The sequence below is a fragment of the Impatiens glandulifera genome, chromosome 1 (assembly GCF_907164915.1).
Source record: "Impatiens glandulifera chromosome 1, dImpGla2.1, whole genome shotgun sequence".
Lineage (NCBI taxonomy): Eukaryota > Viridiplantae > Streptophyta > Magnoliopsida > Ericales > Balsaminaceae > Impatiens > Impatiens glandulifera.
In genome coordinates, this window is record NC_061862.1 from 152,397,290 (window position 1) to 152,415,648 (window position 18,359).

The 18,359-nt window shown below is 29.0% G+C and overlaps 2 protein-coding genes across 2 annotated transcripts; one reads left to right on the top strand and one right to left on the bottom strand.

Annotated features, from left to right (window-relative positions):
* Positions 1–527: 527 nt before the first annotated feature.
* On the top strand, positions 528–1,045 carry LOC124915722 (ethylene-responsive transcription factor ERF098-like). The gene has a single exon (XM_047456490.1). The coding sequence runs from the start codon at positions 547–549 to the stop codon at positions 946–948; it is 402 nt and encodes a 133-aa protein (XP_047312446.1). The 5' UTR covers positions 528–546; the 3' UTR covers positions 949–1,045.
* Positions 1,046–2,356: 1,311 nt separating this feature from the next.
* On the bottom strand, positions 2,357–4,524 carry LOC124915732 (protein KINESIN LIGHT CHAIN-RELATED 1-like). Its single transcript, XM_047456499.1, has 2 exons — positions 2,819–4,524; positions 2,357–2,729 (listed from the first exon to the last, which is right to left on the bottom strand). The coding sequence occupies exons 1-2, from the start codon at positions 4,402–4,404 to the stop codon at positions 2,594–2,596; spliced, it is 1,722 nt and encodes a 573-aa protein (XP_047312455.1). The 5' UTR covers positions 4,405–4,524; the 3' UTR covers positions 2,357–2,593.
* Between the last annotated feature and the right edge of the window lie 13,835 nt (positions 4,525–18,359).

Consider the following 18,359-nt stretch of genomic DNA (forward strand, 5'->3'; position numbering starts at 1 on the left):
TTGTTCAATAAAACTAATATTAATAATATATATTAAATCCAGTTTTATACAGAAAAATTAACATGTTTTGGTATATGTGAGTATCTTGAGATTTTTTTTATAATATCTGGATTATTTTAAATTATATCAATAAAATTATTTTAACTATCTTTTTAAAAGTTAATATTAATAAACTTAGATAAATTTTGAATGATAATACGTCTTTATTTAAATACATATATTCTATATAAGCATTAGTCTAGCTCAGTTGGTAGAGTGCGAGATTCTTAATTTTGTGGAGTTGTGGTCATGGATTCGAGCCCCATTGCGGGCGTTTGTTTAATTCTTTTTTAATATATTTTTTACAACTAAAAGTTCTGCATGAAGTTCATGGAAGTTTCGTTCGTTCGTTATTGGCAGCTGATGAAAATGAATTCTTCTAATAAGTCAGCTTAGTCCTCCTCTTCCTCTAAACACGTGCCCAACTTTACTATAATAATAAATATGCATTTTGCTTCTTATTCTTCAACAAATATTTCTCTATCTATCTTTTAAGTAAAAAAACACATGCCAAAAGGAGGCGGAGGAGGTGAGACCAAGTACCGGGGCATTAGGCGCCGTCCATGGGGTAAGTTTGCAGCCGAGATTCGCGATTCCTCGAGGGGTGGTGCCCGCATTTGGCTCGGGACTTTTGAGACAGCTGAAGAGGCGGCACGAGCATATGATCGTGCCGCCTTTCAATTGAGGGGAAGACAAGCTATGCTTAACTTCCCCAACGAGTTTCATTCGAGTACTAATGGTTTTGAGGCTTCCTCCGCCTCCCAGTCAGGGCATTCTGCGGCGACAGTTTCGGGTGGAGAAGAGGAAGTTATTGAGTTGGAGTGTTTGGATAATAAGCTCTTGGAGGATCTTCTTGCACCGCAGAAAGATGATGGCCAAGGGAGTAAAAGTGGACACAATTTACTTTAGAAAACCAACCAATGTAAGAACATGTCTCCATTTTCTTCCACCATTAATTTGTATTTTTTGAAAAAAAAGTATATGGGTTTAACATACTTTTGTGTATGTACAAGTAACCTGGTTTGTACACTGGAAGTCAATATAGAAAAAAAAAAACTTTGAATTTCGGTTATTTGATTGGTAAGAAAATCGTTTGAACAATTTTATTTGTTTGTAAAGTAGACTCCTTAAATAATCAATTGCTATTTGAGGTTCTTACTTAAGTCAGTTTTATTAAATGGATCCTTAAACTCAAACTATCACATGGACACAATGTTTGTCTTTTTAATATAACACATTATTTTTGTTTTCTCATTAAATTGTCATGTTTCGAAATGAGATGATATCTATAAATTTTTTGGAAGAATTTTTTTTTCTGAAATTTATGCTTTTTGAATGGTTAAAATTGATTTGGGACTATAAGGCTTAGTTTGGTTTGAGTTATTTTAATAACTCAAATTAAAATACATCATTTCACTCTATTGATATTTTAATTCATTCTATCAATACTTTAATTCATTTATCAAAATATTAAAATACATTTATTATAATTTATTATTTTCTATTTTATCATTATATATTTATAATTTTTAAGTTATTTTACCCAAAAATATCTCCTTTCTCAAAATTACCATCAATAATTATTTTTCAAATAACTCAAGTTAACTCTTATCCGAAGAGACCTAAAATCTAAAGAAAAAATTATAAAATAAAGTAAAAATTTATTTGATATTTAATTTTCACATAACCTACAATCAAGACAAAATAATGTTTTAAACTGAATATTTTTCAAAATATGTACTCTAAAATGCATAATGCGATTTAAATATATATCTAAAAAAATATGTATTCTATAAGGATAGTTGGAGAATTGATATATTTTTTAAAATATAGTAAATCAATTATGAAATATAAAATAATATGTAAAAAAAGATCGCTATAATTGTAATAATTAGTGCCCAATAATACAATTCAAAATTCATCGATGAAAATGACCAAAGTTCAAGTTCTAATCACAAATAACAATGGGACAAAAATACAAAATAACAAAAACAATAATAATAATAAATTGCATATAAATTGGTGTGAGAGAGTTCACATCCTTTAAATATCTATATCTAAGGTTATATCTAAGGATCACTTATGTATCAGATTCAATTTCCTCAATAGTTAGGTTTTGTACAATTTGAAAATTGGATTTTATGAATTAAAAGAGACATGTACCAGAATAATTGAAGGTTTTTTTTTTCTTCACTTTTCTATGGTGGAGTGGAATCAATAATTGATATAATATTATTATTATGAACCATAGTTCCAATATTAATATATAACCAAACTTTAGTCACCAAATGTTTTAAAGTGTATACTATAGCAACAAAATTGATGAAAAATGATTTTTTTTTTATAAGTGGTGGAAACAAATGACAACATAAACATTCTTAAATAAGCAACCAATAGTTGAAAGTTTAAAAAATATTTTGCCAAAAAACCACCTCGAAGAACAATGTCAAACCGACTCGAAACTGACTTGATTCTCAATTCATCCGATTCCTTAAAGTTTCACTACTTCACCCCTGAAACCGAGTTACAATATTTAAGCGACGAAAAAATCACACTATTGATTCAACGCCCCCTTCTTCAGCTGTTCAAGAAATAAATTAGCTTCTTTTAGTTCATCATCCTCTGTACTCAAGCCATGTGTTTTCCAATCTTCAATAACCTGCTCTTGCAATTCAATTGCAAGAGAATAGCTGCACACACATACAAAAAAGAACAATTCCAGTCACTAGGAATGCTTATTTTGAAAATTTGAAATTCAAAGATATCGACTTTTACACACCTTTTCATAGCTTCATATGCTTTCACGAGATTTCGACAAGTTCCAATTGTATCTTCATGAACACGGCCAAGAGAAACCTCCATAATCTTCTTGGCTTGGATAAAGCTGTCTGCAGCTAATTGAGGCTTATCTAGATCCATATAAGCAGAGCCCAGATTATTGTAAACATATCCCACCCCAAAATGATTCGACCCGAAGTTAATCTTTAGCCTTTCAGTCGCGTTCTCTAAGTATACAACCGCTTTCTCAGCTTGACCAATTGATAGATGCAACCACCCAATTCGCGCTGAAATGCTTCCTTCTAAGTGCTGCAATTCAGGAAGGTTCACAATTAATTCCAGAGTTTTCTTAAGCAATAAAACAGAGGAATCTAACTCGCCCATCGTCTCGTATTGCATCGATATTTCCATATACGCTTCCACAGCTTCTTCAGAAGGGATCGCGTTTTTCTCGTCGAGGATTAATCGGGCTATCTCTAAACATTTCTTCGAATCGTCTAGTTTATCAAGATGAAACAATGCTTTCGCCATGGAAACGTATACAATCGCTCGATCATCGCTTTCCTTATCTGTACATTTGGCGACACTTTTCAGAGTATCGACAGCCTCCTGAAACCTACCCAATGCGATTAGAGTGTTTGCAGAAGCTATTTCAGCTCTCAGCATGTCAGAATCGAGACCCAAACTCTTTAGCAACAGTTTTGCCGATACAATCTCCTCCAATGCCTTTTCGTGTTGCTCCAATCCTGTATAAATCTCGCCCAACACCCGCCTGGCGTCTGCGACTTCAATTGAATCGTGACCAAACTGTGCCTTGTGAATATCCAATGCTTTTAGACAAAATGGAAGTGCTTCATCAAAGTTCAACACAGCATTGTATGCCTGGGCTAACTCCATATTGTCATCACCCAGTTCTTTATTGTCTTTCCCTAAAGCTGTTTCTTTAATCTCCAAACACTTTCTGAGATTGATAATAGCTTCTTCTCTCCTTCCCATGGCTGTCTTTGTCTTAGCAAGATCAACAAGTAAATTACAAAGAATAGGTCTAATTTCATCAAGACTAGATGAGTTTTCCTTCTCTAATTTAACCAACACATTCTCAGCTCTATGAAGATACACTAAACTATCATCAAACTTGTTTAAGTTATAAGAAACAGAACCAAGTAATTGAAGAGTCATGGCAAGATACAAAGATGGATTAGAATCTTTATCAAATACATCTAAAGCTCGACAAGCGTAAGGAAAAATCTTTTCTGGGTTCTCACCGTCTTGGTCAAGTTTGATTCCGACGTTGAGGCAAGCCAATCCTAGTTCTGTTTCGCCAAAACCGGCTTCCATGTTCTTGACTGATCTGAGCATGTCTTCCGCCGTCTTAATTGACTCGGAGGATTTCTCAGCTGGTGTGGAATTAGATGTAGCGGTGCTGAAAAGGTGAAGGATGTTGATCTTGGAAGAGAATAAAGCATGGTTGTTGTTGGTTTTGAAAAGGGGGGCGATTGAACGGTTTGTATTTGGTTCGATTGATGCAGTCGAAGCAATGAAATGGCGCGAGATAGAGAGGGATTTGGATGAAACCCTTCTCATCATCGGCAATAGATCTAGTGAAGCTCGGCCGACAGTGGTTATGATATTCTTCTGGATTCGGCGACCTCAATCGTTCAACTTAAACCCTTGTAGAACCCCTTTTTCGCTAGTAGCTACTTCTGTGAAATTTTTTATTATTCCAAAGGAAATGGGGAAAGTAAGTTAGGGTGAAAATTTGAATATAGGGCTGCAAATGAGTCCTTGAATTTGAGCTCGACTATATATATATATATATATTATCTAAATAGTTATCAAACTCATATCATATTTGTTTTAATATATATTAAATCAAATATATAATATATGTAATTTTTTTAGATGATATAATTAAATAAAAACTGGTTAATGACAACCATAAAAACATGTAATGAAAATTATAGTTTAAAATAATAATTTAATTAAATGGCTCGAATTATTTACATTGAATGATTAATTAAATACGTTAAATTTATAAAACTAATTAATAATAAAATAAAAAGTAAGACAATTAAAAGTTGAGAAATGATTAGGTGAGAGAATTTGGTGAGGGAATGACTTGACATAATCTTATTCGCTGAAAAAATCAAATAATTTTTCTTTTTTCTCTATTTTCTCCCACTTTTACATTTTCCAACCAATGAAAGGTGATGCCAAGTCATTCCCTCATTAAATTCTCTCTCTGTCACTCCTCTTAAAAGTTAGTGTCACTATAATTGTAGTAATCAAATACAAACATAAATATTTTAAACACCAGTTATTTAAAATAAAAATAAAAATGGAACATCGGATTAAGTAGATAACCCGCAAACACACTTTACCATTTCAACAGACACAGAATTGTTGTATGACGGGTTCAAACCCATTATCTTAGGGTGAGTATACACCTTTTATTGTCCTTTTATTATCGTTAAGTTAGAAAATGGATAACATCAATCATTTCTGTTAAACTTAAAAAAAAAACATTTTAAAATTAATAATCAAACTCATATGTTTTCAAAATTATTTAATGAATTTCAAACAAACTACTAATTAAATTGATAATCTGATATGAACATATTTAAGAACACTTAATTGTGTTTACACAAAAAAAAATGTAATTGAATTTTTTAATATATATAATTAAAGTATATTATACACCATCTTTTTATTTAAATCAATATTAAAATGAAATATTTAAAAAAAACAACATTTTTAATATAAAAAAATGTTGAATATCCTACAATTGTAACCTTAAAATAGATCTAAATATGAATAAATAATAAAACTTTTAGAACACCAAGATTAACATTTTGTTACATCCGACTACCTTCTACCATAACTTTAGGAATTTTTCTCTAATCAATTCAATATTAATTATTTTTTTAACAAATTATTTAGAATTTTTAATTAGAGAATAAGTTAAAATATTTTAAAATTTTAATATATAATTATATAGTATAAATAATTAATACAATTTAAATTATATATATATATATAATTATTTATTAAAAAACAATTAAGTGAAAATAAAATATAAGATTTAAATAAATTAAATTAAGAAAAAAGTTAAAATAATGAATTATCTAATAAATATGAAGAAAAGTAAAAAAATATTTTAACGTAAATAAAAAATATAAAAATAAACTAATATAAAAAGGAGATAAATAATTAAACAAATTAATTTATTTTTTATTTAAATATATATAATATATAAATTATAAATAATTAATACAAATAAATAATTAATATAAAAGACTTTGATCACTCACCAATAAAACTGAATTAATATAGTCTAAATCTACCCTTCTACTATTTAATATATAATTATATAGTATAAAATAATTAATACAAAATAATATATATATATATATATAAATATAATTATTTATTATAAAAATAAAAGTGAAAAAGTATAAGATTTAAAAAAAATAAATTAAATAAATTAAAAAAATTTAAAATAAAGAATATTTATCTAATAAATATAAAGAAAAATAAAAAAAATATTAAATTAAATAAATAATATGAAGAAAAAAAGTTTAATATAAAAAGGAGACAAATTAATTTATTTTTTATTTATATATATATATATATAATTATTATTACAAAATAAAATAATTAATATAAGAATAGAGTAGACTGTGTTTAATAAAACTGAAAATTAATATTTAAATACTTAATACTGGATCTTAAATACTTAATCACTTAAATATGAAGAGATTAAAAATTAAATTAACAAACATAAATATTTAAAATTTAAGTATTTAATATTTTAGTTTGATAATATCTAAAATTAATATCTAAATAAATAGATCTAAACTATTATACCATTATAGTTAGGTAATAAAAACTTAATATATTAAAAATTATAATTTGTTAAAAAATATATATTTCATTATGAAGAAGGAGGAAGTTTATTATTTATAATGAGAAAAAATTAAAATAATAATACATAGAATAATATCTTATTTTTTATTTTATAATTAGTTTAGATATAATCATATTTTTATTTTTTATTTGATGATGTTTAAAAATAATCTAGTAAAAAATAATTAAATAAATTACGATCAAAGAAAAGAAAAAAAATAGTTGTACTTATAAAAAAAAAACAATATGAATTTATATATAGTATTAAATATGAGTTAATAATATATATACATATATTTATTTATCTTGTTTTTTCATTTAATAATTAGTTTATATATAATCATATTTTTATTTTATAATATTTGAAAATAATCTTGTAAAAATAATTAAACAAATTATCATTAAAAAAAATAAAAAGAGAGAAAATAGAGAAGTAATACGACTTTATAATATACAGTAGTAATTTTATTAAATTTAAAAGGATAAAGTGATTTTTATTATGATTATTTTTAGAGTAGTGCGTTTATTTTTTTTTAATTTAAAAATAAACTTCATATTTTAGCTTATTATTTTTAACATGTTTATACTTAAATTTATAGTAATAAGTGATTATAAATATGTGCTTATTTAAAATAAATCCTTAATACATTCAATTAAGTGATAAATTGATAAGTCAAGTTTTTTTTTTTTTTTTGTTTTGTTTTGGGAAAACAGCTTAGTGTCATTTAATTAAAAAAACCCAAAAGAGGGAAAAAAATACAAAAGTTTAAGATCAGATCTAAACATTTTCTAGATTTGATAATGAAACAATAATTGAATTACACACAATAACAATAATCAATTAGAACCTACAACGTTTTTAATTTTATTCTACTTGTGACCATCTCAAACAAAATATCCCATATATGGCAGAACTTTCTATTCTCTTCATTCCTTTCGATTCCTCTCCAGGATTGAATGAGTGCATTTCCATCTGAAATTATATCTCTCCAAATATCTTCAGCGGTTCTACTTCTTCCACTGTGAGTTCTTGAATTTCGTTCTTTCCAAATATTGTAGATTACTGCTCCAAAATAGCATTTCAACATACTTACATAGAAGGATATTCCTTTTGCTTTATTCTTCATCAACTCTTGGATTTCTTCCCATATTCATAGAAAGTTGATGATGTTCATGTTTGCAGCATACATCCTCCATATTTGTATTACAAAAGAGCATTCCCCAAATAAATGGTTTATGCTTTCCTCAACTCCCGAACATATAACACAGTTGATATCAAGAATGTTTATGTATTTTCGAATTCTGTCTTTTGTTGTCAACCTTTTCCTGTATACCAGCCAGAGAATAAATTGGTGACGAAGAATAATCTTTGAAGACCATACCACATTATGCCAATCTACCTCATGTCCTCTTGTTCTAACCATTTCCCATGTCTTTCCTGTAATAAACTTCTCATTGCTTTCTATTTTCCAGCATATTTCATCATTACTTTCATTGAGTTGCTTCTGCCTCATTAGGTTTAGGATTCTATCACCTTCTGGAATACGTCTCAAAAGTGAATCACATTTACCTTCATAGACGTCTCTAAATGAGTACTTGATGTATTCTCTTCTAACTCTGTTTCCTTGCATTTCTTCTTTGAATATAATGAGAATATTATCCAGCCAAGGATCATGCCAGAATAGTATCCCTCTTCCATTTCTAATTGTGGTTTTCACCATTTGAAAGGCATCTTTTCTTGTTTTTAGGATTTTTTTCAATGACCATGCCAGTCAAGTTATTAGAGCATTTAACCACTTACTAATAAACTTAATAATATCATCTAAATATACATTTACTTACCACAATTACCTTTACTTTGAACATTTTGCACTAACCATAATTCTCTTCATTCCCTTAATCCTTTATTCGCTCATTTGGCCTAACCTACAATGTCATAGCTCCCTGTTCGTCAAGTTATCAACAACATTAACTATTGTGTCTTTACATTTTGACATATTTATAACGTTTCAGTTTTGTAACCTTGACAACAATTATTGCTCCTTTAGTCACCTTTCACGCACCATTTTTACAACTGAAACTGTGATTTTCGTCATCAAGTTGTGTAACAGAAATCAGATTACATATTAAACCTGGAATGTGTCTCACCTTATTAATCTTTAAAACATAACCGTTTGTCATCTTTAATTTGATGTCCTCCATGCCAAAAATATCTAGTGACTCACTATCTGTGAGATAAACTTTCTCATAGTTTTCAGCCACATAATTCTCCATTAATTTTTTTTGGATAGTGGTGAAGAAAAACGCTCACGAGTCCAAAACCATTAATCTATCGGACTATCAACTAACAAAAGCAACACATAAGTGATTGTTTTCGATAATTACGTTGGCGATATCATTTTTATCATCGGCGTTCTTTTTCGGTGTTTTATAGTCCCTCTTCAAGGGACTTTACTTACCACAATTCCAACAATCAAATGTTCGCTCATATTTGGACTAAATCCTCATATTCCTTGACATAGACCTACTCTTACATCGGTTGAAAAAATTTCTATTATTACCACTACCCTTATTTTCAACAATTAGGATAGAATCTTTGAACGTTTCACAATTATGAGCGGATTTTTTCAATTTGATCGTTGACCGGGGATAGGACAAGAATGATATTTGTGTCACATGTACCGATCTTACCCCGATTCTACCATACCTAAACACTAATAAACAACATTAATGTACTATCTAAATTTCTATACGTTGCACGGTCTAAAAATAAACATCTCAATATTACACAACTAATATAAATGCAATTATAATCATCAAATAAAATAAAATTTGACAGTGATCGATAACAAATTTTTAATAAGTCAATAAATAAAATTTTATAATCTAGGATATCAATTTTCTTAATAAATAAAAATGGAATAGATTTATAACTAATGAGAGAATAAATTATTTAGTCTTACTAGCAAATATCACAAAATCTATCCATTTTCTTTTTTTCACGATCCATCTAAAAATCACACAATTTTATTATATATATTAATATATATATCTCATTATCTATTATTACCTACCTATTTTAGTCCATGTTTAAATTTTTTAATTATTCTTGAATCTAAACTATATTCAATTTAAGTTGTATATCTCTCATTAGCCTAATAAACATCCTAATCCTAATTAATATGTCATTGTTATCCATATAACAGTAATTTATTTGTTATACTTACAACTCAAAATATTTTCACGTCAATATATTATTACAAATATCTTTTATGTATGCCATCTAGCATACCTAACCAAAATCCAAAATATTAATTTGGAAGTTAATTTGGGTTTAGTTAAATTCATGTTGGGTTTATATCAAGTTGGGTTAGAGTTACCCAAATTATTCAAATAAAATTAATTTAATTTAATTCTCTCTTATCAATGCAATACAAATTAATTATCTTTCAACTCCAATATATTCTCTTAATTTTTACCACGTTGATCTCCATAGTAATAAAAATATTTTTCGAAGACTTTAATTAAATTGCATTAACTAAAAATAATACAGTTAATGCCTTACTCATCGCATAATATACATAGGTAGCGTGTAGGGTGGTTTTTTCCTAAATTAGAAACATTCCTGCTTAATTAAATTATTTGTCATATCTCTACTACTTAAATAAGTTTATAATTAATTATATATATAAATTCGTATTGTGTCTGTGTCGACTCGTGACCGTGTTACGATTATATAAACTCATAATCTTGTTGTGATTGTGTCGTCTTGTGCTTGTGTCGTATCCAACCCACGACCGAATGAGATAATATTGTATCGTGTCGTTCCGTACTAATATTGTGTTGTATCGTGTCAGTTCGTATTGATCCAACCCATTGCCCAACACTCTCTAGAGCTGTGAACACGAATCATTTCCTGCTTTTAGAGAAAGAGAGAGAACTTACCTTCGGCGGTCGATCGATCGAAAGAGTAAGCCTCCATTGAGGTGGTTGATCGGTTGAAAGAGGAAGCTCAAAGAAAGAGAGAGAAAATAAGAACCCGCCGGAGTTAGGTTGGTCGATCGATTGAATGAGAGCACAGAGAGACAAAATTTTCTTCAATACCACTCTAGCGTGTATGGTGGTTTTTTCCTCTAAATTAGAAACATTCCTACTTAATTAAATTATTTGTCATATCTGTACTACTTAAATAAGTTTATAATTAATTATGTATATAAATAAACTCGTGTTGTGTCTGTGTCGACTCGTGACCGTGTTACGATCTTATAAACTCATAATCTGATCGTGTCGTCTCGTGCTTGTGTCGTGTCTAAACCACGACCCGAATGAGATAATATCGTATCGTTTCCTTGACAAAATATCCATAAAAAACCACAAAACAACATTCACAATAAGTGATAGAATTAAAGTGAAAGACATGAACTCGTTACGGTGATTTTGAATCACCTGTTTCTAATAATACAATAATAAAGGTTATTAACAAATATGTAAATTTAAACTATATTATGCACTTACAAATATTACCAATATAAGTAGGGGCGACAAAAAAAAATATGGAAGTGCTGGACCCTATCCACCCCACCATATAGATCTGATGGTAAAATTCTTGGACAAGAAGTTGTGTAAGCAAAACCATAAGTCCGTATGCTCCAAAACATCATAAAATAAATGTTACAGGCCTGACCTACAAAGATGGTAACAACATTGTTAGTAATAAAAACATGTTACAGGCCCGAATGAGATAATATCGTATCGTTTCCTTGGCAAAATATCCATAAAAAACTACAAAACAACATTCACAATAAGTGATAGAATTAAAGTGAAAGACATGAACTCGTTACGGTGATGTTGAATCACCTGTTTCTAATAATACAATAATAAAGGTTATTAAAAAATATGTAAATTTAAACTATATTATGCACTTATAAATATTACCAATATAAGTAGGGGCGACACAAAAAAAATATGGAAGTGCTGGACCCTATCCACCCCACCATATAGATCTGATGGTAAAATTCTTGGACAAGAAGTTGTGTAAGCAAAACCATAAGTCCGTATGCTCCAAAACATCATAAAATAAATGTTACAGGCCTGACCTACAAAGATGGTAACAACATTGTTAGTAATAAAAACATTTTACGAAGACTTTAATTAAATTCCATTAACTTAAATAATACAGTTAATACCTTCTCGTCGCATAATATACAGCGGTAACGTGTAAGGTGGTTTTTTCCCCTAAATTATAAACATTCCTACTTAATTAAATTATTTGAAATATCTCTACTACTTAAATAAGTTTACAATTATATATATATATATATAAACTTTTGTTGTGTCTGTGTCGACTCGTGACCGTGTTACGATCGTATAAACTCATAATCTTGTCGTAATCGTGTCGTCTCGTACTTGTGTCGTGTCCAATCCACGACCCGAATGAAATAATATTGTATCGTGTCCTTGACAAAGTATCCATAAAAAGCCACAAAACATCATTCATAGTAAGTGATATAATTAAAGTGATGGACATGAACTCGTTACTTTGGGTTTGAATCACCTACTTCTAAAAATACAATAATAAAGGTTATTAACAAATATTTAAATTTAAAAATATATTATGCACTTATAAATATTTACCAATATAAGTAGGGGCGACACAAAAAGAAATATGGAAGTGCTGAATTCTATCCACCCCACCATATAGATATGATAGTAAAGTTCTTGGACAAGATGTTGTGTAAGCAAAATCATAAGTCCGTATGCTCCAAAACATCCTAAAACAAATTATACAGGCCTGACCTACAAAGATGGTAACAACATTGTCAGTAATAAAAATATTTTATGAACAATTTAATTAAATTACATTAAATTAAATAATATAGTTAATACTATACTCGTCGCATAATATACACCGGTAGCGTGTAGGGTGGTTTTTCCCCCTAAATTAGAAATATTCCTACTTAATTAAATTATTGTCATATCTCTACTATTTAAATAAGTTTATAATTAATTATATATATAAACTCTTGTTGTGCCTGTGTCGACTCGTGACTGTGTTACGATCGTATAAACTCATAATCGCGATCGTGTCGACTCGTGCTTGTGTCGTATCCAACCAACGCCACGAATGAGATATTATTGTATCGTGTCATTAACAAAGTATCCATAAAATGACACGGAACAACATTAAAACTAAGTGATATAATTAAAGTTATAGACATGAACTCGTTAATGTGGGTTTGAATCACATGCGGAAATGTTGAACCCTATCCACTCCACCATATAGATCTTATAGTAAAGTTCTTGAACAAGAAGTTGTGTAAGCAAAATCATAAGTTCGTATGCTTAAAACATCCTAAAACAAATGTTACAGGCATGACCTACAAATATGGTAACAACATTGTAAGTAATAAAAACATTTTACGGAGACTTTAATTAAATTCCATTAACTTAAATAATATAGTTAATAACTTACTCGTCGCATAATATACACCGGTAGCATGTATGGTGTTTTTTCCCCTAAATTAGAAACATTTATAATTAATTAAATTATTTGTCATATCTACTACTTAAATAAGTTTATAATTTATCATATATATATTAAAGTTTATAATTTATCATATATATATATATATATATATATAAACTCGTGTTGTGTCTGTGTCGACTCGTGACCGTTTTACGATTATATAAACTCATAATCGTGTCGTGATCGTGTCATCTCGTGCTTTTGTCATGTCTAAATCACGACCCGAATGAGATAATATTGTATTGTGTCCTTGATAAAGTATCCATAAAAAGCCACAGAACATCATTCAAAGTAAGTGATAGAATTAAAGTGATCGACATGAACTCGTTACTGTGGGTTTGAATCACCTGCTTCTAGAAATACAATAATAAAAGTTATTAAAAATATGTAAATTAAAAACTATATTATGCACTTACAAATATTTACCAATATAAGTAGGGGCGACACGAAAAGAAATACGAAAGTGCTGAACCCTATCCACCCCACCATATAAATATGATAGTAAAGTTCTTGGACAATAAGTTGTGTAAGTAAAGCCATAAGTCTATATGCTCCCAAACATCATAAAACAAATGTTACAAGTCTGACCTACAAAGATGGTAACAACATTGTTAGTAATAAAAACATTTTACGAAGAATTTAGTTAAATTTCATTAACTTAAATAATATAGTTAATACCTTACTCGTCCCATAATATGCACTAGTAGCGTGTAGAGTATTTCCCCCCTAAATTAGAAACATTCCTACCTAATTAAATTATTTGTCATATCACTACTACTTAAATAAGTTTATAATTAATTATATATATATATATAAACTCTTGTTGTGCCTGAGTTGACTCGTGACCGTGTTACGATCGTATAAACTAATAATCGTGTCATGTCGACTCTACTTGTATCGTGTCTAACCCACAACCCGAATGAGATAATATTTTATCATGTCCTTGACAAAATATTCATAAAAAGCCACATAATAGCATTCAAAGTAAGTGATAGAATTAAAGTGATAGACATGAACTCATTAATGTGGGTTTGAATCACCTGCTTTTAAAAATACAATAATAAAGGTTATTAACAAATATGTAAATTTAAAATTATATTATGCACTTACAAATATTTACCAATATAAGTAGGGGCGACACGAAAAAAATACGGAATTGTTGAACCCTATCCACCCCACCATATAGATCTAATAGTAAAGTTGGACAAGAAGTTGTGTAAGAAAAACTATAATTCCGTATGCTCCAAAACATCCTAAAACAAATGTTACACGCCTTACCTACTAACAACATTGTTAGTAATAAAACATTTTACGAAGACTTTTAATTAAATTTCATTAACTTAAATAATACAGTTAATACCTTATTCGTCGCATAATATACACCGATAGCGTGTAGGGTGTTTTTTTTCTAGATTAGAAACATTCCTACTTAATTAAATTATTTGTCATATTTCTACTACTTAAATAAGTTTATAATTAATTATATATATATAAACTCGTGTTGTGTCTGTGTCGACTCGTGACTGTGTTACGATGTATAAACTTATAATCGTTTCGTGTCGTCTTGTGTTTGTGTTGTGTCCAACCCACGACTCGAATGAGATAATATCGCATCGTATCCTTGACAAATATCCATAAAAAACTATAGAACAACGATCACAGTAAGTGATAGAATTAAGATGATAGACATGAACTCGTTACTATGGGTTTGAATGACCTGCTTCTAGAAATACAATAATAAAGGTTATTAACAAATATATAAATTTAAAACAATAATATGCACTTACAAATATTTACCAATATAAGTAGGGGCGACACGAAAAGAATTACGGAAGTGTTGAACCCTATCTACCCCACCATATAGATCTGATAGTAATGTTCTTGGACAAGAAGTTGTGTAAGTAAAACCATAAATCTGTATGCTCCAAAACATTCTAAAACAGATTTTACAAGTCTGACCTACAACGATAGTAACAACATTGTTAGTAATAAAAATTTTTACGAAGACTTTTAATTAAATTCCATTAACTTAAATAATATAGTTAATACCTTACTAGTCGCATATAATACACTAGTTGCATGTAGGGTAGTTTTTTTCCCTAAATTAGAAATATTCATACTTAATTAAATTATTTTTCATATTATAAACTCATAAACGTGGCGTGATAGTGTCATCTCATTCTTGTGTCATGTCCAACCCACGACCCGTATAAGATTATATCATATCGTGTCCTTGACAAAGTATTCATAAAAATCCACAGAACATCATTCACAATAAGTGATAGAATTAAAGTGATAGACATGAACTCGTTAATGTGAGTTTGAATCACCTACTTCTAGAAATACAATAATAAAGGTTATTAACAAATATGTAAATTTAAAACTATATAATGCACTTACAAATATTTACCAATATAAGTAAGGGTGACACAAAAAGAAATACGGAAGTGCTGGACCTTATCCACCCCACCATATAGATGTGATAGTAAAATTTTTGGACAAGAAGTTGTGTAAGCAAAACTATAAGTCCGTATGTTTCAAAACATGCTATAACAAATGTTACAGGCCTGACCTACAAAGATGGTAAAACATTGTTAGCAATAAAAACATTTTACGAAGACTTTAATTAAATTCCATTAACTTAAATAATATAGTTAATATCTTACTCGTCGCATAATATACACCGATAGCGTGTATGGTGGTTTTTCCCTTAAATTATAGACTTTTCTACTTAATTAAATTATTTGTCATATCTCTACTACTTAAATAAGTTTATAATTATATATATATATATATATATAAACTCGTGTTGTGTCTGTGTCGACTCGTGACCGTGTTACGATCGTATAAACTCATAATTGTGTCATCTCGTGCTTGTGTCGTGTCCAACCCACGACACGAATGAGATAATATTGTTTCATGTCCTTGACAAAATATTCATAAAAATCCACAGAACATAATTCATTGAAAGTTATAGAATTAAAGTGATGAACATGAACTCGTTACTTTGGGTTTGAATCACTTGCTTCTAAAAATACAATAATAAAGGTTATTAAAAAATATTTAAATTTAAAACTATATTATGCACTTACAAATATTTACCAATATAAGTAGGGGCGACAAGAAAAGAAATATGGAAGTGCTGAATCTTATCCACCCCACTATATAGATCTGATAGTAAAGTTCTTGGACAAGAAGTTGTGTAAACAAAACCATAAGTCTGTATGCTCCAAAACATCCTAAAACAAATGATACAAGCCTGACCTACAAAGATGGTAACAACATTTTTAGTAATAAAAACATTTTATGAAGACTTTAATTAAATTACATTAACTTAAATAATACAGTTAATACCATACTCGTTGCATAATATACACCGATAACGTGTATGGTGGTTTTTCCCTAAATTAGAAACATTCCTACTTAATTAAATTATTTATCATATCTCTATTATTTAAATAAGTTTATAATTAATTATATATATAAACTCGTATTGTGCCTGTGTTGACTCGTGACCGTGTTACGATCGTATAAACTCATAATCGTGATCGCATCGACTCTTGCTTGTGTCGTGTTCAACCCACGACCCGAATGAGATATTATTTTATCGTGACATTGACAAAGTGTTCATAAAAAGCCACAAAACAACATTCAAAGTAAGTGATATAATTAAATTTATAGACATGGACTCATTAACGTGGGTTTGAATCACATGCGGAAGTGATGAACCCTATCCACCCCACCATATAGATCTGATAGTAAAGTTCTTGGACAAAAAGTTGTGTAAGAAAAAATATAAGTTCGTATGCTCCAAAACATCCTAAAACAAATGTTACGGGCTTGACCTACAAAGATGGTAAAACATTGTTAGTAATAAATTTTTTTACGAAGACTTTAATTCAAATCCATTAACTTAAATAATATAGTTATAACCTTATTCGTCGCTTAATATACACCGGTAGCGTGTAGTGTGTTTTTTCCCATAAATTAGAAACATTCCTGCTTAATTAAATTATTTGTCACATTTCTACTACTTAAATAAGTTTATAATTAATTATATATATATATATAAACTCATGTTGTGTCTGTGTCAACTCGTGATTGTGTTACGATGTATAAACTTATAATCGTGTCGTGATTGTGTCGTTTCCAATCCACGACCCAAATGAGATAATATCGTATCGTGTTCTTGACAAAGTTTCCATAAAAAGTCACAGAACAACATTCACAGTGAGTGATAGAATTAAAGTGATAGACATGAACACGTTGCTGTGGGTTTGAATCACTTGCTTCTAGAAATACAATAATAAAGGTTATTAAAAAATATATAAATTTAAAAGTATATTAATCACTTACAAATATTTATCAATATAGTAAAGTTCTTGGACAAGAAGTTGTGTAACTAAAACCATAATCCGTATGCTCCAAAACATTCTAAAACAAATGTTACAGGTTTGACCTACAAAGATGGTAACAACATTCTCAGTAATAATTTTTTTTACGAATACTTTAATTAAATTTCATTAACTTAAATAATACAATTAATACCTTACTAGTCACATAACATACACTAGTTGCGTGTAGGGTGGTTTTTTCCCCCTAAATTAGAAACATTCTTACTTAATTAAATTATTTTTCATATCTCTACTACTTAAATAAGTTTATTATTAATTATATATATATAAACTTGTGTTGTGTCTGTGTCTACTCGTGACCGTGTTACGATCGTATATACTCATAATCGTGATCGTGTCGTTTCGTGCTTGTGTCGTTGTTTAACCAACGACACGAATTAGATAATATTGTATCGTGTCCTTGACAAAGTATCCATAAAAAGGCACAGAAAAACATTCACAGTAAGTGATAGAATTAAAGTGATAGACATGAACTCGTTATTGTGGGTTTGAATCACCTACTTTTGGAAATACAATAATAAAGGTTATTAACAAATATGTAAATTTAAAACTATAATATGCACTTACAAATATTTATCAATATAAGTAGGGGCGACACAAATAGAAATATGGAAGTGCTGAACTCTATCCACCCCACCATATAGATCTGATAGTAAAATTCTTGGACAAGAAGTTGTGTAAGTAAAACCATAAGT